We start from the raw sequence: 19447 nt of genomic DNA, 5'->3' as shown, positions 1-19447 counted from the left end.
CGGCGACCCATCTAGGTTTGCTCTTGAACAATGTGGAAATGGCCTTTTGGGAACTTCTTGAGCTGGTTCTGCTCAATTCGTCCACCAGGCTTGCCCCGCATGACGAAAAAAAGGGAAGTTTTTTTCCTGCAATATTTTTTCTTTAGTAAATAAGAGCATAATAAAACCAGGTATATATATATATAAAATAAACTTACCATCAGCACGAACCGTCAGCACAGCAGTCATACGCCCAGGATTTTTAGTAAAGCCAATGACTCGAGGACTTCCGTGGCGTCCGACTTTGGCCCAAGTCTTCCGCAGGAACATTTTGTAGTAAATCGCCGATTCGTTCATGTAATAGAACGCATCAGCACCGTAGGAACCGAATTTTGACCAAAAGTCCAGTGAAAACTCAACTTGAGTTGCAGCAAGCGCTTCACTTTTGGAGTTTAACTTCCTGAGGGGTCTGGCTCGAAAACCTGGGACTAAACCTAATTACAATGATTGTTAAATCACAATAAAACACAAAGTTTTGAAATAAATGTAGGTACCGATGCATAAAGCTTTGACACAGCCTTTCCAGAGCTCTGTTGCCGTTCAATTCGCTTTCCTTGGTTGCGTAGTAGTCGTCTAGCTATGCTCCAAAATTGTCTCAAAACAACACCATGACGAGCGACGTCGTTACAAACTTTAAAACAAATTAGTGTTGTGCTCAAAATAAAAAATAAGACCATTTTGACGTACATTTTCTTGGCGGCGCTGATCCTTCATGTATGTGACAAGGACAGAGGAGAAAAGGACCATCTCTTTTCTCCCCTGTTCCTTCAATGTCTTCGTCTTCGCCGATCCTTTGAAGGCAGCGATGCTATCGCGCTGCTTCGACCAGTCTTTGACGGTACAGCGGGGATAGCCGAGTTGGCGGGCGGTGGCGTAGACCCCCACTCGCTGAACTAATGCAAGTGCGTCTCTCTTCTGCTTGAGGGTGTAGGAAGCTTGCTTTCCCATTTGAAAATGAGAGCATGCCGAGCTTCCTACACCCAGGCTTTCGTCTAGCACCAGTCATTTTGAACTCGTTTTGTACATACCTAAAAGCGTCCTAAGCCTAACGAATTGTCCTAACACCCAATTTCTAAAAGGGGGTCTGGTTATGAGCTGGCAACTGTCCTAAAGTCCTAAACACGTGATTGAAGGGAATAAAAGGCATGTCGGTTTAACCAGATTGCACACAATATGTCGCGGCCTAAAAATTTAAAACGCTCGCCCATCCCGATACCGAGCATGAGATTATTGAAAGGGTTATCGATTTGTAAAGATTGCACAGTACTAAATTATCAAAAATGATATACTTCTCTGTCCAGCCAATTTATACGAATTTGGACTCTCCGCCCCTCAGTCAGTTAATTTTTGGAGTTAAACGCGAGGAAGTAGCTTAAACGAACGAGCAGATCACGAGTTTTGTTTTGATATTTTTGTTTGTTAGTTAACGCAATCGATATGCTAAATAACGTTGCAAATGTGAGCTGGGTTTAAGGACATAATAACCTTTTTTTTCGTAATCCGGCTATAAATTAGCGATATTAGCCCAAAAAAATGCTACAGCATCGTCAACGTTTTGCGATTATCCTCGTAATAGCTCAATCTACGAAACCTCCCGCCTGACTGAAGAATTGCAGTATTACAAACGAGGTTTTATTCGATGTTATGATCATGATAGCTATTCTGCCCTAACCTAAGCGCTTTTTCATCCAATCATAATCAGGTACAAGTTATCCTGGGTTATATGAAGCATTTTATTATTGGTTGAGAATTCGCTGTGTCAACGCGCTAATTCCAGCATGGTATGACTCCACTTCAAGTGGCAGTGAAGTTACCGACGCACCATTGCAGTATGCACTTTTACCTACACGCGGAAGCTTGAAGTCATTCCCTCCCTCGTGGGTGATAATGCATTCCATGACCTTTGTAGTGTCAGGAAGCACTTGTCTAATGTAGTATGCTTTATCTCGCAAAACGCTGTTTCCACAGCTTCTATCAGCTTATCTACGTCGTTGGTCGGGTTCTTGTATTACAGCGACTGTATAGCGTTGAAGAACCCCAGATCCAGGATGTTACAGTCAGGAGAGCGTGGTGGCTGGCACTCCATCTGAATGTTCCAACCCCGTTCTCTTCCCGCCGCCACGACTTCTCCATGGTCTTCACTCACGTGCGGTCCGGCATTGCCTTGCTGAACACGAATGACCTTTGTTTTCCTCCCTATATACAATTAACAAAGTATGTGAGTCAGCAGTGATTAAAAATTAATTAATAAACTTCAGTTTCATCTTACCGGGCCATTGACTGCGAATAGCAGGAAACACTTTGTTCTTCAGCAAGTCCACATATACGCGCCGCGTCATTGAAATACTCTTCGTGATCGATGTGCCAGCAGGTCTGTTGACGGAGCTTCGGAGTGCCACTGTGTGCTCTACAATTGGCCAGATGCCAATTTTACCGTCAAAATAACGATTTCGACCGAAATCGTAGCGTGGGCGAGCAACCGCAGCCAAAAACATTACTTTACCGATATACCGCTTATTTGGGCACGAGCGATACGGTAGATCCTCATCAGACGCAAGGTAGTAGCGGTTTGACGCCTTGTACATGTTGAACCATTTTTCATCAATGTGGACAACAGCATACATAGAGTCAAACCGGTACGAACGTGCTCCTACAACCAGAAGCATATACAAATACAAGTTATTAAAAAATTAAATTATAAGATAGTACAGCTTATAATCATAGTGAAATACGTACCGATGGGTCGACGCACGTGGTTAAGAGCGAACGACAACCTCTGGTTCTTGTGATCACTTGTCAGCGTGGGCTTCACACGTGAGATGGCCCGCCGGAAAGACTTGACCTTAAGGTAGTCGTGTAGAGTCGAGCGCGAAATGTTTGTAGCTTCAGCCAACGCTCGGATGGTTTGCCGCTTGCAGAGGGGCACTGCGGCGACAATCTGACCGAGTTCAGCGACAGTAAAACGGCGAGAACGTTTCGGTTAAGGCTGCCGTGGTGCTGTCAGCGCCTTGGGGCAACTCCTGAGTTTCCAGATGTTGTCGATGGTGCTGCGGCTCATGGTGATGGTGTGCATGGCTAGCTTTTTGCTGCCGTAAGGGAGGCAGCCGTTTACACAGAGGTTAGACAGGAAAAGAGCGACAGCAACGCGCTTGTGCGGAGGGAGGTCCTTCTTCGTTGGGGTCCTGGGCATGATGATCGGGAGGGGAGAAGTCTGGATGCAGAAAGCTCAAATGAGCTGAAGGCGGCGCCAAAATACTGGTCGCTGCCAGTCATTTAGCTGAGTCAAATTTTGACCAATAAAATTCATGTAATATTTTGTGTGGCAAGCAAAAAAAAAAAACTCGTATAAATTGGCCGGACAGAGAAGTACCTGCTTTGATCAGGTATTTATTCATACAGTTAAAGCTACTACTTGGCTCTGCAATGACAGCCACAATCCGCGTAAGCCATTAAATGCATGGTGAAGAATGCACAACACTTCAGTTGATCGTATACTTGGTCATAAAGCTCATTCTACAAAATGATCTACGACGACTACCTGCTCCACGTCAAGCAGATCGTTGTTCGAAACGACGGAAACAAGACCCAGTACCTGTCATGCTCCAAGCACCGCTCCGTATGCAAGGCGAGACTATTTGTCTCCCCGGGCAACCAAGTTGTCTTCAAAGGCGAGCATTCATGCAGCCCCCCCACTCAAACCCGCAGTCAACGCCGTTGAGGAGATGAAGAAGTTACTGGAGAGTCATAATCAAGTCAACCTTGCTCCCGTTCCCGGTCGCGTGTGGGATGACGTGTACGAAGAGCTGCAGAAAAAATACGAAGGTCACCCTTTCAAGGTTCTGAGTAGACAGCAGGGTATTCAACACATACAATACGTCCGTCAGGTCGTTAACGGTGGCGATTTCTTTTGCACGATGGAGACCGAGCCGCACTGCTTTTTATCCGAGGAAGACGAACGCTTCTTTCTGCTCTTCAACTTGACATTCGTCTCCAAGAACACGTTGGAACGCATAAGCGGTTTTGCTCATCCTTAGCTAATCGAACTCCTACGGCAACTGGGCTGGCTCTCTACATTGACGGGATATTCAAGACTTGTCCGGCTCCATGGTCATAATCATGACGTACGATGCATCTGTTGATGTTTACACCCCAATCATTTACGTTTTGGCAACGGCGAAGTGCGAGAAAACATACAAGAACATCTTGTACTGGCTTCAGTCCGCTATCGACTTTCAGCTAAAGTGACCTGTTATTTCGAACGGACACTAATTTCTGCAGTAACCAACGCTTTTCCCATGGCCACTGTGGTCCGGTGCCTATTTCATTGGAAGCAGGCTCTGCGCAGAAAACTGATTGACCTTCGCATCCCTCGGACAGAGGTGAACAAGGCAATGCAAGATGGTGTCATTGATGTGTTGACGGTCATTCCGATTGATGAATTTGTCAGCAATGGAATCCCGTACGTTCGCTCTAAAATCGACGAGAAGGGCCACAAGAAAGCGTGGAATATTTTTTGGGCAGACATGGATGAAAAACTACCAACCAGAATGGTGGAATGTTAGCGAGATGATGCTGACACGTGAGGATATCCGCAATCGCACGAGCAACCCCGTAGGATTCTACAACTATCAGTACCAGCGCTGCTTCGATAATGGATCTCCAAATCCGTATGTCTGGTTGCAAGTAACAAAGGTAGAGGCCCACCGAGTGTGCACAATGCTGGACCAAGTGCGCAAGAATCTCCGGGAGCCCCCTTCGCACCAAGTCGTAGCAGATCCTACGATTCCGAACGATTACCCTCTTGAGAATTAGGGTAACTCACCTCTGTGAGCGTGATCGAAGACGAGATGTGTTTACGAAAAGATGATAAATAAAGATCTGCATACTGTACTTTCATGGTTGTACCAGTGGAACGTTTGTCCTAATCCTAAAAGAGTTAAGCCATCTTGTCCTAACTGGCTCCTAAAACAGTGTATCATACATCTTTCATATGCATTTTGTTAGGACAAACCGTTAGGGTTATGACCCTTTTAGGTACGCGTTCATTTCTCCCAGTCATTTTATTTAGAGGCGGGTCGCAGCTCTTTTTGCGGTATCTCTTTCTACGGTAAAAATTTGCCCCTTTTTTCGTCAAAAAGATGTGGTTGGTCGCAGCCCATTGCCGTCGGCTGCTACCGCTCATTTACACCTCTCTCACCTCAGGAATCCGCGACTCGGCTACTCGCTCTACAGTCGTCCACGACACTTTCGTGTTACAGCAGTCAACGATGTCGTCCACACAGCAGTCTACCCAGCACTCGATGCCGTTCATGCTAACGCCGCTGCCGTTGACGCAGCCCTCGCAGGACCTGATGCCATCCATGCAAGTGTCACTGCCGTTGGCGCAGCCCTCCCAGCCCTCGCAGGCCCCGATGCCATCACTGACACAGCCCACGCAGGTCGCAACACCGCCCGTATCGCTGCCTTCGACTCAGCCGTCCCAGCTAGACCTGGGTTTAACTGGAGCTCAACCTAGTGATGTGGACTCTCTAACGGGGTGCATGGAGTGGTGCATTGGTGGAGTCGTTGCTGTATTTGCGCATGCATAAGTACGGGTCTTGCTTCAAGGGATCAAAGAGCAAAGCCCAAATCGCTGCAGCTTGGCATCGCATTTTGAGGGAGTTTAATTCGGAGAATCATCGATGTAGCAAGGTCGATCAACTGAAAAACAAGTTCCAGGCGCTCAAAACTACCTACAACAATATCAAAGCGAGTGAGCCGCAAACAGGAAACTCGACGGAGAATCCGATCGTGTACCCCAGCAATTGGCCTACGCTCATTCAGTATTGTGGTGACTTATCTGGGATGGGTAATCGCGACTTCGGTCAGACGACGGTGAACACTGAAGCTGCGGGCGGTGCAGCTGCCGCCACGGAAGGAGCTGCCAATAAGCGAGCTGCCCGTAAGCGCAAACTTGACCTAGCAGAGGCTGTTGCCTCGATGGCAGAAGCACTCAGCAAGAGGCTGGGTCAACCGACCGCTGCTGATGACCGCGCTGAACATTCAATTGAGAGAAAATTTGCCCGAGTTGAGGAACGCATGACCGCCATCCTATCAAACCAGGAACAAAGCATGCATATGCTGCAGACATCTATTGGAGGATCACGCCAGGTCAACACCGCCATTCTAGCTTTTCTAAATGCTATTGTAACGCCGGAACAAAATGCTGAGCACGAGCAGCAAACAGACACGCCCTAATGCGGCCTCGCTTCTCCTTTGCTGACGATTCATGTGTCGCTTCATCAGCCGCCCACCACACGCGATCTATCTCCATCCAGTCCTCGATCGCTACATCATCTAGTACTGATGTAGTATCGAACTCGATTATCCAGTTGTGTAAAACGAGGCAAGCCTTAATCACAGCAGCCATAGCTGTTGGCGTTTCTTGTGATAAGTCAGACTTGAACACACGAAATTTACCCTTGAGTCTACCAAATGATTTCTCAATAACAATTCTAGTGCGACTGTGCACAAGATTATACCAGCGATCACATGCTTCCATGACGGGGAGGATTGGATATGGAGTTAACACATTTTTCAGCAATTGATAGCCCGCATCTCCGACGAGATGCATCCCTGGAGGTATCGTTGGAAGATTTTCCCTGGCAAATATTGAGCGGTCGAAGACTGACTTGTCGTTTTGTGCCCCATTGCGCAGCGAGAACGCCATGAAGCGCTGCCGGTGGTCAACAACAACCATCAGATTAAATATTGGATAGCCGCGTCTACAGTACCAACCATCAAAGTCATCAAAGCGCTTAATACGAATGAGGCATCCGTCGATCGCCCCCACCACTCCAGGCATGCCTGCCACTCTCTCGAACTCGCCGCAAACCTTCCCCCACCCGTCTTGAGTTGCTGGAGGGGAAATTTTCTCATCCACGAATGAATTGAGGATAGCAGCGACCTGATGCACGGAAGTCTGCGAAACAGTCTTCCCCGCACCGAAAACAGTGCCAGCGTTATACATCGCCCCACCATGAGCTAAGTAGTTCAAAGTAATCGCAACGCGGGTGGTCAAATCTACCTCAGCGTTTGTGCCAAGTGGAGGCAACAGTGTGGTCCATCTTCTCGACACGTGGCGGCAGATTTCTTCAAAAGCAGTACGAGTACATCGCAGATGTCGGCCGAACCAGCCGACAGAGAAAGCTTCGTGCGCCCGGATAATGCTCCACGCGCTGGTCCGCACAGTCAGAAGGTTGTGCTCCTCCTCGGGCCAGTTCCGTTTGTCAGCGACGACCACAGCGAGCACGTTCAAAACCACAGCAGTGCTCACCAGCTCAGATTCTTTCTCCGTCTTGTTGGGCTTGCAAAATCCCCTCACTTCGCAACGTGTCTGCACCAAAAAGAGATAGAAAGACCTCATCAAGGTCTTGCTGGGAGTGTACAGCAAAAAAAGAGATCGCAGTGTGAAGACTTCGATTTGATTGGAGAATGCTCTTTATCTTTTGACTGCGACCCGCCTCTTAAATCCACAATCTCTTTGATTGGCTAAAATTAATGTATGGACGACAAAAACATTACTAAATGAAGTTGTCTTTTTGTGTCGTACGTCTCTTTCCGTCGTTATTTGTATTGTGAGGCCAATTGAGAGATCCGGGACATTCCATTTAACAAATAAATTGAAAGGGAGGTTTGATACTGTAGATCCGTAGGCTGTTATAACCAGGCCGTTTCAACCCGTAACCATGCTAACAGCTAAACAGAAGGACGATAAATGGTCTACACAAGTGACAAAGATATCCAGCATAAAGGTCCGCCAACTCCAAGTGTGGAAGCTGTGGGGGATGTGGAAGCTGATGTCACTCAGCATGACGAGAGTCAAAATCCCAAGGTTAGTCATAATGATGAGTCGTCTTCTCAGGTTGTGGAAAGACCGCCAACTTCAACCGAGACGGTTACAGCCACACAGAATGGTAAACGGAGAGCGGAACACCACAATAAGCCACACTCATTGCGTAGGAGGCGACGAAGCCCAAGACAAAGTGGGTATGATGTCACGATCAACCCAATACTAGAGGTCAAAGTTAGCAGAGCTCGTATCCCAATACCAAAGTCACTAAAGGCGGCATCAGCAGGACCTTACCGACAATCATGACTCGATGCATTAGATGTCGAGTATCAGGCGTTATTAGAAAATAAAACTTGGAAAACGATTGATCTACCCAAAGGACGCAAGTTAGGCTCTCACTGGGGTTTGGATGTAAAATATCGTGCAGATGGCTCTGTTGAGCGATTTAAAGTGCGACTAGTGATTTTGGGGAATACCCAGTGATTTGGTGTTGACTACGGAGAGATATTCTCACCGGTAGCCCAATATGAATAGTGCTCGCAATTGCGGCCATACAGGATTTCCACATCCACCAAAGGGATGTATCCACAGCGTTTCTGAATGGGGAATTAGGTGATTCCTGAAATCACATTTTGGCTTGTGACTCGTATTTGTCCATTTTATGGTGCATTTGTGCCACAATTATACTCGACGTTGCAGGCCCTACGGAGAAAAATAGTACCGACCAAAGCACATTCAGTTGATAATTTAGGATTATTATTTCAGTGCAAATCCATTCAAACACTCCGCGTTCTTATGTCGTGTGTGCCCACACAAACAATCGCCCTCTAATGGAGCACTCAAGCCTCGCCAACAAAAGCCCGTACTCCCCCTTGAGAGGGTCCAGCCACTGGGGGCTGAGGTGCAGGCAGACTTTAACATGGGCGAGCTGCAGAGCTTCCTCGAGACGTTAAAAGAGCACTTGCCGCTAGGACGTGATGAGTGGGAGGCTCCCAGTGGAAGATGGTGCTTTACTTATACAGTATCATGCACGTGGCTCAGAATTCGAGTTCTACATAGTTCTTGAAGTTTATATCTTCTTGTCTTTTGACCTTATTACATATGGTGGAATAGTCATCGCCCTTGTGGCAACCACAATGTGTCAAAAATTGAACGTCAAAAATGTTTGCTACGATGCTCGTTTCTTTCACTTTTGTTACGACTAAAAATTGTGATTTCAGGAATCACCCATTACAGTGCTGACCAAAAGGATAAGGCATCCCATCAATCCGAGACTAATTTGGTTATTTGTGTGAGTTGTGTAGTTAAACTCTGACCAGTTAGAGTGGGTTTTACGTTGATATAGCTAACCGATTTTGGTCGCGATTGGGGCAATATTGAGATACTTTTAATACAACTGTCTGATTTGGACATTAGTCAAAGGATAAGACAGAGAAATGACTTGGTTTCACTAAAGACTAGGTTGAACATGTACAGGGTAACTTTAACGGTTAAAAGTCTTACCCTCAGCCTTAATTACCTCAACACATCTCTTCTTCATCGACAAAACGAGTTTCTCGAGATACTCTACCAGCAAGTGTTCCCATTGGAACTTGATCACTTGCCTTTGTCAAATAATGCATGCCACCTTCGTACACCTTGCAAGCCAAGTAGCCCCAAATGTTTTTGATTGGATTCAGATCCGGTGATAGCGCTGGCCAATCCATTACGTTGCCTACATGCTCTTTCAGAAATGCCTTCGTCGCTTTTGAAGAGTGAATGCTTGCAATGCCATGCTGAAACGTGTACTCGGAACCAAAGCGTCGATGAGCCGCTGAGAGCAGGTACTCGGATACCGTATAAATATACGCGTGGGAGTCTTGCGTTCCATTTAAAAAGGCTAGTGCCGTAGTCAAGTTGGCCCAGAAGCCGCCTTACACAATCAGAGACCCGCCCCCATTCTGGTGGCTAAAGCGCACTTTGGGCTCGTCTTCCAGATGACTCGGTGCCAATCATGACCATCGCTGTCTCAGCCGCTTGAAAATTCCAGCGTAATTGCTCACCCTTGGCGCTTGGTTGAGTGTCTAATACAGTAAGACGCTCGATACCACTCTACGAGGGGTGCATTTTCGACGCAAATTCGATTAGACGTTGAAGAAATACTGAAGGTTCAGAATCAGAAGCCAGGTCAAAAACCGCTTGGCGGCGCATTGGATCCCTTATTCCACTTAGAAACTTCCGTGGGTGCATTCGCGTGACCTCATCGCGCAGCATGATCGCTTCTTCAGTGCTTAAAAACCCAGCGACCGTGGTGTATCCATGACCAGTGCTTCCTAAACATATATTGTGTTCACAATATAAGTCACATTTTGCGGCGCATAATGTATTTTCCTGAGCAAGGTGATACCTACCATATTGAACTGTACAAGACCAACCGCATTGCATAATTTATTAAAGATGGTATGTAACGATTTTTATCCAATCATGAGTACCCAAAAGTGATTTTTGATCAATGAAATCATCCACCACATTTAACTTCGCACAATCAGCCACCCGCGCGAGTGCGCTACCATACATCTTGCCGACGGACTACAGATACATCATTGCTTTCATTTCACTTTGGCACAGCCAGGATGGACCGCCTTCTATCTCCTCAGAAGCCTAAGGCCACCGGCTTCACCAACTAACAGGTATGCACTGTCTTCTTCAAGCCCATTCTCGACATCAATGATCCCACTGGCTTCTACCAGTGTCGTTGCGGGGTTCACCTCAAGCAAGAAGTCAAGTGTGGAACCTCCAACCTGATGAGCCACATCATGAGTTTGGTGAAGGCACTGATGAAGCTCAACAATGCCGCGAAGCTGGGGTGTGCAATTTTGTACCTTTGGGTTAATTCTGTGTGTAAATTAATGTTTATGCTAATTATGAACCCAATCTGTAATTTAGGCGTCGTACTATTCTACGACCCGTCCTGCGCCAAGCAACAAGATGGTTGTCCACGTACGAGATGGCCAAGCGATTTTTCAAGATCAAGGCGTTCATCGACACCACCAACGCTGAGCTGGCTGTGTTGATGCCGACACCACTGGAGGAAGTGCGTCCGACCTCGGCCATGAAGGAGCTGAAACAGTGTGAGCATGTCTCCAAGAAACTCCAATCGGAGAACGGTTAACTTTGTGGGATGTTCACATCCTTTTTTACTCCCTAGCACAGCTGCATCCCGAGATGGGAGGGTACTTCGCACCTCAGACAGCTGCCCGCTCTGTGAAATGGCCTGCATTCAAGTCCTGAAAGGTGAACAGCTTTCTCGCTGCAGTGAAACCGCGCTGTGTGTGCTTGAGGAGAATGAATTTCTCGGGAGCAGCGGCGGCGACAACACCCTGAAACACCAAGAGACGGTAATCCCTCAGCTGCCAAGGTCATGAAGCGTTATGTAAACAAGAAGCTTAAATGCGATAAGCGCTCAATAAAAAAGCGGGTTGGGACATTTCTCTTACTCAGATGTCAGCGGGCAAGGTCCGGACACGTAAAGGGATCGTGCGGATCTTTGAACAGAGAGACGCTTTGCTCTGAGGCAGTCTTCACACGCTTAAGCCGAAGTGGTGATCAACACTAGCGTGGTGGGTCATAACAACAAGCTACTTGCTGTTCACGTCGATTATCTGCTCAATGAGATCAAAACGACGCGAGAGTTGACGCTAGTCCATATGGCGGAGCTCGTTGAGCAGAAGTTCGACGTGGCTATCAATCGGGAGATCGTGCGACGAGCTCTAGACGCCCGCAGTTTCACCCTCAAGAAGTTGCATTGCGACGTTGTGAACCGCTGCAGCTCAAACAACAAGCAGAAACACTACGAGTACGTGATCAAGTTTTACGCAGCGCTCGCTAACGACAAAAAGGTGTTTTATTTGGGTGAAACGAACTTCAACTTGTGGTGCTCTCGTGGGCGTGGCTGGAGCAAATGGGGGGCAGCGCGCAGTACAGACTGGTGTTGCCAGTAAGGGTAAAAATATTCATAATATTGCCGCTATCTCGAGTACTGGTCTAGCTAATCAAGAGTCGCACTTTGACTCGTTCACTGCTGAGCTCGCGGACGAGTTTATCAGGCGCTTCCTGCGTCACATCAAGACCTCCACCCCACTCACAAAATATCATAAACACCATACAATCCCTGACAAACACAATGGGATCCAGTCCAGCACCATGACAGAGACGGCTCATCTGCCAGTCGGCGCATCCTGTCAGTCAGTTGCAACTTGTCGTTAGGTCTAGGTTAAAACGTCTCACCTCCCAAAAGCTCCCTCCCTCCCCATTCAAGAACTAGACTGAGTGGACTGAGCGCGGCCTTCAGCAGAGCGTGGAGCGCGTCGTCTGTGGCCCGCTGCGGGCGGGTGCAGGAGTATCGTCGGTGGCCAGCAGCGTGGGTGGAGCGCGTCGTCGGTGGACTGCAGCGCGTGGACAGCAGGCGTCGGTGGCCTGTTGCGCTCGGCTGGCGCGACCAGCGCATAGAGCTGATCTGGAGCGTGTCGTCGGTGGTCGGCAGCGCGCGGCCAGCGCCTGGTGCTGGACTGGAGTGGGTCGTCAGCTGTCTGCTGCTCGCAGACGACTCTGCTGCCTGCCTGGATTGCGTGCACCACGCGATGAGCGTCATGTTGGTCGCTGCAGGATCGAGACACCATCTCGTAAGTGCAATAAGGTAATAAGTGTTATGGTCGCTTTACTCCGGGGTGTTATCTCTTCGTCGTTAACATGATGCGTTCTGTATGTGTGGCTTAGTCTGTTACTGTGTAGATAGTGGCAAGCATAATGGATATGTGAGCGCTGCAAACGTGTGTTATTATCATTGCTACCTACAGACGCTGAAGCGCGTGGCCAATACTTTGCGGGCACCCAGCGTTTCGAACTCGCTTCCTGTTTACAAGGATTTCCTCGCCAGACTCGTCCACTACGCTGCGGGACTGCTGGGCAAACAGCAAGTGACAGCAGTACCCCATTTTGGAGTGGTATTTACAGGGACAGTATGCAGCCCGAAGGTCGACCGGCCAGCCAATGCGAGGCTGGCCCTCGACCTCCATGCGCGCGTAGTGGACACCGAACTGGACGGAAATCGCCATGTCCTCTCTCGCACGGTTGAGCTCCGGGACGAACGTCCTCACGGGAGGCAGCGCACGCACGTGTACCAGTTCTGGGTCGGCGTCATCAAGGAGAAAGTCGATGCTGGATCTTGTGACTACGTTTTCGCTTAGCAGGCCACGGCGACGAAGCCCACGTGTGCGGGTCTGGAGCGTCGTTGCGCAGGCAGGCGCGAGCGCGAATCTAGGCAACGCCATGGAGCGGTGGCCGCAACATGCGAGTAGCTGCGTAAGCAGCAGCCCCATTTTCAGCTGGCGGTGATGCGTGTAGTCGCGCTTCAGCGCCCGGTTGAACTGCTCAACCGGGTTGTTGTTGGTGGCGTACCCGGGCGGGGTAAGAAAGCACTGCCAGTTCGCGAAGTTGCCCTCGAGCCACTGGGACTTCACGTACGTGGCGAAGGCGGCGAGGTCCGCGTGCCCAGCCCACTCCTTCAGCATGGCCGCCTTCTGGTCCACGTACTCGCTCTTGCTCTGAGCGAAGTGCAAGTCGTAGACGCCCTTGTACACTAATGTAGAGAGCTCCGAGCTCAATCCGCGAGTCCTCTCGCGCAGCTTTGCCACTACGTGGTAGAAGCACATGAGGTACGTAAATGAGCAGTCGGCGAAGACACTGCGGAAGGCTTTGTGTTGTGCCTTGTCTGCGTCTCCAAGAACGAATTTCACCTGCCACTCCGCGCCGTTGACCCGAGCATACACACGGCGCAACGCAACGAGCGCGGCTTCAAAGTGCTCGTACTGGAGCTGCGACGTGATGAAGAGCGCCACCAGGTAGAAGGCTCTGGTGGCGTCGGTGATGCCGCAGGTAACCAACGCTGTTCAGTTTGAACGTAGCGTCGAGGTGCAACACAAAGGTGCTCGCGTCCCGCGCGGCGTTGCGCAGAAGTGCCTTGGTGGTCATGCCGATCAAGAACGGCCGAGGAGCTGAGCCGTTTCCAATCTCTGGGAGGCCAGAGGTATCGTACGCACTAGTGAACGTAAATGCGTCGTGGTCGCCTTCACGTCCACTAAATGCGGATGCCCGCACCGCCTCCACAACCACCTTGCGCTTGTCGTTGCCGCCCAGCCGCGTTCGACGAAAGTGATGCACAATGTTTTGCACCGAGCGTAGGCTGGGTAGCGCGGCAGGATGGAGACCAAACTTGCGTCCCAATGCGTGCCGGATGCGTAGCGGCATCAGGTTTTCGCGGGCCAGCTCCTTGATTATGTCGCGCTGCTGCGGCGTGATGCACAACTTGGACGGCGTTCGCGCGCGCGAATGGTGCTCGCCCAGCTCGTGCATGTCGACGGCGTCGGTCTCCTGGCAGACCAGCACCTTCAGCCGCCATGGGCAGACCTGGTAGGGAACTGCGTCCGTGCAGTGCTTACAGGCGCAACGCAACACCTTGTAGCGCATAGAGTGCGGAGTGCCGCTGCTGCAAGCCGCGCACGACATCAGCTGGCTCTTGACAGTCTTCCACGTTTCATTCCTTGGAGAAGGAGAGCGGTGTCTTCGGACGAAACACCGCTGCAGAGCAGGTTCCAGGCGTGCGGGCGGGGCATTGTCGAGAAGCGAGTGGGGATCTAGGCGAGAAGGAACTTGTTTGGAAGTAGAGAGATTTTGAAGCAGCAAGGTCTCGGACGAGCGCGACCAGTCAAGTTGTACTTTAGGCTACGGAGCGCGTGATGTGATTGGGTAAACTCTTCATAATAGAGGTATATAATTGGATGAATACTATCAGTTGTGCTGGTGCGCACTAAGGGATGATTGCTTATAAATTCTTGTGGTCTCCTGTGATTTTGTGGTGGCCGCGAATGTTCTGATGTGGTGAAAACACGTGGTATTGTGCTTGTCAGCGTGCATGGTGTTTTTCAGGCAGTTGTGGTGGTTTTGGAACCTTGTCACCCCACTGGGTGAAGTCCACAACGATAGTTAGATATCAGGGGTAAAATCGGATGCAGATTCCGAATTTGATATCTATTTTTACGGGTTTTGAGTCCTTCCCCTTCATTTAGGCTACTGACGGGAGCAACTTTATCTTGCAATATTGCAGCCTGCCACGTAGGTGTTGTTCATTGTTGTGGCTAGAACGAGAAAACAGCTGAAGATGAACAATCAGATCATATAATACGCAGTAGATTACCGCAGATCGCGATCGTTAAAAAGATGGGATATCTATTTTCAAAGAGAATATATTATGCGTAAAGAAAAGCCTTAGAGTCACTTGCTTACCCTCAGTCGCTATCATCTCCAGAGTTGTTTTCGCTCTCATCTTCGTCTGACGTGAGCTCACACAGCTCCGCCGCCTCCATATAAGCCGCTTCGTACTTTTGTGCATACTCATACGCGTTAGTCCAGGTTTCTGAGATTAATGAAGCGAAGTCAGCGTCGATTTTGCGTCGAAACTCGCATGGCAGACACCGGATCGTCGGCAATCCGGCCCTTGATGCGGGCCCAAATAAGCTCGATGGGTTGGAGCTCCGGGTGGTATGGTGGAGTGTAGTACACTAAATGCCGACAGAATGTAGCGATTTCTGTTGCTCTATAGATAGTTGTGAGCTTGTTAGCGCGTACCAGCACCAACAACTCCGCTTTTGTGTAGTTTGTGTCGTACCAGATTCTAGCATTTGCAGTTATTATCAACACATCAATAATATCAAAATAATAAAATTGTAAATGCCTTTTTCTTCGAGCCAAGTCTGAATGTCTGCTTTCATGGTCTTGGAATGTGGGGCGGCATTTGTCTGGTTCTTGTGACAACTGGCACCGTCCATGTGAATATTGCAAGGACCATACTTAGACGCCAATATAGCACTCAGCTTTTTGAACCACTTTTCAAACTGTTCAGTGTTGAAGTTTCCGTGGTAATCGTCATGCTTTCATTTAAGTTGGATTGCCAAACTTCGCGTCCTTGATCAGCTCCCCTACAATTTCGTTTTTCTCTCTGCGAATTACACCAGTGGCTATAATACAAAACCTTTTGCAGCAACGTTAAGATTAAAATAAATAAGCAGAAGAAAAACAATACCTTGGGCCTCGCCCACTCTTGGTGAACCGTATTTTGTCCAGGTCCACCCAAGACAGTTTAGCAACGTGGTGCAAGTTGCAACATGTTTCGTCAAGAAACAACTCAGGCCGCATCGGAAAAACTCTTCTGTTGAGGTTGGCCAGTTTTTTCTTCAAATGTTGCGACCGAAATGCAACATTTGCCGTAGATTCTGCCAAAATATTTCGCTATTTACCTTTTATAAAGCGCATGCCCATATGTCGAAGCGCGCGGCGTAGCGACCGCACGGAAATCGAAATGTAGTACTCTTCCTTTAATCGTGTGGCTAACTTGGGTGCGGCAACAGGCTTTCCACTCTTGTTCATCTCGGATACCAGCCCACGCACGAAGGGATGTAAAGACTCACCATGTTTTGGTGGTCAACCAGATGGCTTGTTTCCTGTCATCTAGCATAAATCATAATGCGACCAATGAAATGTTAAGTTTGATATTTAACAATAACAACAGCACACAGGACGCACCGAGGCAAACTTTGGGTCATGGTGCTTCACCCAGTGGCCCCAGACTGCCGAAAAGGTACCCGTTGCGAAGCCTAGGTACTCGTGTACATGGTTGCGTACTTCTCCCTTCCAAAGGGACGGCTTTCTTGGCTTGGACGTACTCGTAGGTCTTTACCACTGTAACGAATCTACGAGATTCGTTAGTAACACTTGCGTCACATTTCAACCGAGCTTCGTCCAAGCCATCGAGCTCTTCCCGCCATCGAACACCGGCCAAGCCATCGCGCAATAACACCACCGTTGTGCACCACCGTCGTGCATCACCAAGCCATCAAGCATCAAGACCATGTCATCGAACATGGTGACCATTGAGCAACAAGCTATGCAGGCTCAGCAAGAGAGCTTTGCCGCGCAAATGACTGCGGTCATGGGGCGTGTGAACGAGATAAACACGCGCCAAGGACCTAAACGTCGCGACCCACCTATCTACCAAGGCAAGGCGAATGAAGACCTTGACTTGTGGCTTTTCGCAACTGAGGAGTACTATGGGAACCCTACGGACCCTCAAGATATAAGCTACGTTTCTACGGTTGGGGCCTTCGGCCATGCGTTGGTGTCGCGCGTTCTGCAACCACTGCCAAGTGCATGGACTTCCACGCACTTGGGAGCTTTTCAAAGCGGAAATCCGCAAGCGTTTCCGCCCCCGCGACTTTGAATACGATCTGCGCCAGAGGCTGTGCAAGCTGGCATGGACAAATTCAGAGCGGACTGAAAATTCGTTTTCAGAATCACTTGCATAAAATATGATAAAATCGACAATTTGAGAGCAAAAGTTTGCCAAACCTGTGAAAAAATATGCTACTGAATATATATTTTCACAGGTTTGACAAACTATCGCTCTGAATTTGTCGACCTCATCAAAAATCACAGGAAAGTTTTATCCAATCACTGCACCTTTCAACTGTTAAATTTGACTTGGGAAATTCGAGATGTGATCTGGTGTGAACCCCTTACACAAAATAAGCGGGAGCACCGCCACCTCCGCCCGCGTCCCCGCAGCTCTCTTAGCGCAGCTCTCTCAGCCCGATGATCGACCCCTCCAAGGACAAGTTCGCCTACTTCAAGGACAACATCCAGACGGCCGAGGACAAGGTGTGCATTCCCTTAATTCCCAGCCTTTACTCCCCCTCTCCCCCCCGCTAACACTTACTTCCAGGAGGAGTTCGACGCCAGCCAGTATTATTACCACCGAGACGAGTTCGCGAGCGCCAAGGGCCCAGCAGCCGTCAGTAGCGGCCTCCCGCACTTGAGTCTCTCGTCCTTCCACGCCATGGGTAGCGGCCTTGGGGCGGCCATAGACCCGGAGGCCGACGCCACGCTGGGGCCGATGCACGGCTCGTTCTCCAGCTACAGCAGCGGCCTCCTGCAGGCAGGCGCCAGTTCGGTGCGTCACGACGTTAAGCCGTTGTTTTATGGTTTATTGACGTGTTTTTATTGTATTTTTGCTGGTAGTTCCTGGGCGGAGCGGGCGTCGGACGTCTGCAAGTGGGCACGGCGATGCCCCCCACGCACGAGCTGCACCGCGTCAATTCGGGTGCGTTGCAGAGCAGAAACGAGGGAGAGACGAGGAGTTTAACTGGGTGTTGGTGCTGCAGGACGGAGTTTCCAGATGCCGACGGAGAACAAGGCCCCCGACATGTCCGAGTTCCCTGCGCTGGGCTCCAGGTAAGCAAGCGGCTTTTGGGCTGAGTGGTGAGAAAAAAGGGATTAAGTGCCTCGGTGGTGAACAGGTTGGGCTCCTTGTCGCTGGACGCGAGCTTCGACGGCACGACGGCCGACAGGATGCGCGCGCAGCCTTCCGAGTTTGTGATTCAGAAGGAAGACTTCCCTGCACTCTCCACGTTCGGACCCGGGGTTAGTGAGAAGAGCCCCCTGCGGCCCACGGAGCTGAAGAGACACCCGAGCTTCACTTCGTCTGCAACGGACGGCTTGTTGTCCTCACGGGCAGAACAGCTGAAGGGAGGCACCTCCATAGGCAGTCGTGCTGGCAGCGCCGCACTTGCAGGAGTGGGAGCAAGCATCAGTGGCAGCGTAAATCTAGGCACCGAAGCTTTTGACCACTTTCGGGCACCTCGGCCAGACGAACAATCGACCGCTGAGGAGACGAGCAATGGCGAATTGGACCCTAGCAACCAGTACGGACTTCTGGGAATGCTGCACACGATCATCCGGCCAGGCAATGACTCGAAGAAGAACTTGGCGATGGGATGCGATCTTACGTCGCTCGGATTGAACCTGAACTCGGCAGAGTAAGTTTACTGCACAGGCTGGGGGTTACTGTGTTTAGCCCGTGCTGCTCATACTATGTGTTCGCGCTCTTACATTGTGCTATGCTCACTTTAGACCGCTGTACCCGACGTTCGCTTCCCCATGGTCAGAAGAGCAGTTGACGAAGGAGCCGCAGTTCTCATTGCCCACGTGTTACTACAACCAGCCGCCGGTGCTCAAGACAACGCATCTGTCCAAGTTTCACCTGGAGACGCTGTTCTTCATCTTCTACTCGATGCCCAAGGACGTGTTGCAGGCCTACGCCGCCCAGGAACTGTACAGCCGCGAGTGGCGCTACCACGCCGAATTGAAGACCTGGCTGAAGCGCGCTTCTCCGGCCGATTCCGCTCTTCTGAGCAGCAGCTCTAGCTCATCGGTGGGGGGCTCAAATAATGGAGCACCTGCTGCTGCATCTGGTAACGGCAGCATTGGTTCCATTGGTAGTGCCATGGGTTCAGGCATGGGGCCTTCATTAGCAAACAGCTCGCTTGCGCCCCAGTTCCTGTACTTTGACACTACAACCTGGGAACGACGCGTTTTCACGGGAAACATCAACTCGATCAGTGCTGGTCTTTTGGGCGAGGAGGAGATCCGGGTGAAGTTTAACGCGTCTTCGTAATATACCACGCACCTCGACCACCAGTTCAGCGGCTC

At 49.8% G+C, this 19447-nt stretch overlaps 3 protein-coding genes across 3 annotated transcripts; all 3 read left to right on the top strand.

Moving 5' to 3' along the window:
• Nucleotides 1-5306: 5306 nt before the first annotated feature.
• Nucleotides 5307-6276, top strand: KRP23_13501 (uncharacterized protein; the record flags this gene model as incomplete). The annotated part of the gene is made up of 2 exons (XM_067884220.1): nucleotides 5307-5587; nucleotides 5727-6276. The coding sequence occupies 2 exons, from the start codon at nucleotides 5307-5309 to the stop codon at nucleotides 6274-6276; spliced, it is 831 nt and encodes a 276-aa protein (XP_067738259.1).
• Nucleotides 6277-10653: 4377 nt separating this feature from the next.
• KRP23_13500 (uncharacterized protein) lies at nucleotides 10654-11140 on the top strand (the record flags this gene model as incomplete). The annotated part of the gene is made up of 3 exons (XM_067884219.1): nucleotides 10654-10727; nucleotides 10796-10980; nucleotides 11058-11140. 3 exons carry the CDS (start codon nucleotides 10654-10656, stop codon nucleotides 11138-11140), a joined length of 342 nt encoding a protein of 113 aa, XP_067738258.1.
• Nucleotides 11141-17551: 6411 nt separating this feature from the next.
• On the top strand, nucleotides 17552-19412 carry KRP23_13499 (putative NOT transcription complex subunit VIP2; the record flags this gene model as incomplete). Its single annotated transcript, XM_067884218.1, has 6 exons — nucleotides 17552-17617; nucleotides 17682-17909; nucleotides 17978-18059; nucleotides 18121-18190; nucleotides 18256-18774; nucleotides 18869-19412. 6 exons carry the CDS (start codon nucleotides 17552-17554, stop codon nucleotides 19410-19412), a joined length of 1509 nt encoding a protein of 502 aa, XP_067738257.1.
• Nucleotides 19413-19447: the final 35 nt, after the last annotated feature.

The sequence above is a fragment of the Phytophthora ramorum genome, assembly GCF_020800215.1.
Source record: "Phytophthora ramorum isolate Pr-102 chromosome Unknown Phyram_PR-102_s0018, whole genome shotgun sequence".
In the NCBI taxonomy this organism is placed as follows: domain Eukaryota; phylum Oomycota; class Peronosporomycetes; order Peronosporales; family Peronosporaceae; genus Phytophthora; species Phytophthora ramorum.
Note: the sequence above shows the minus strand (reverse complement) of the source record. Positions and strands in the feature narration are given on the sequence as shown.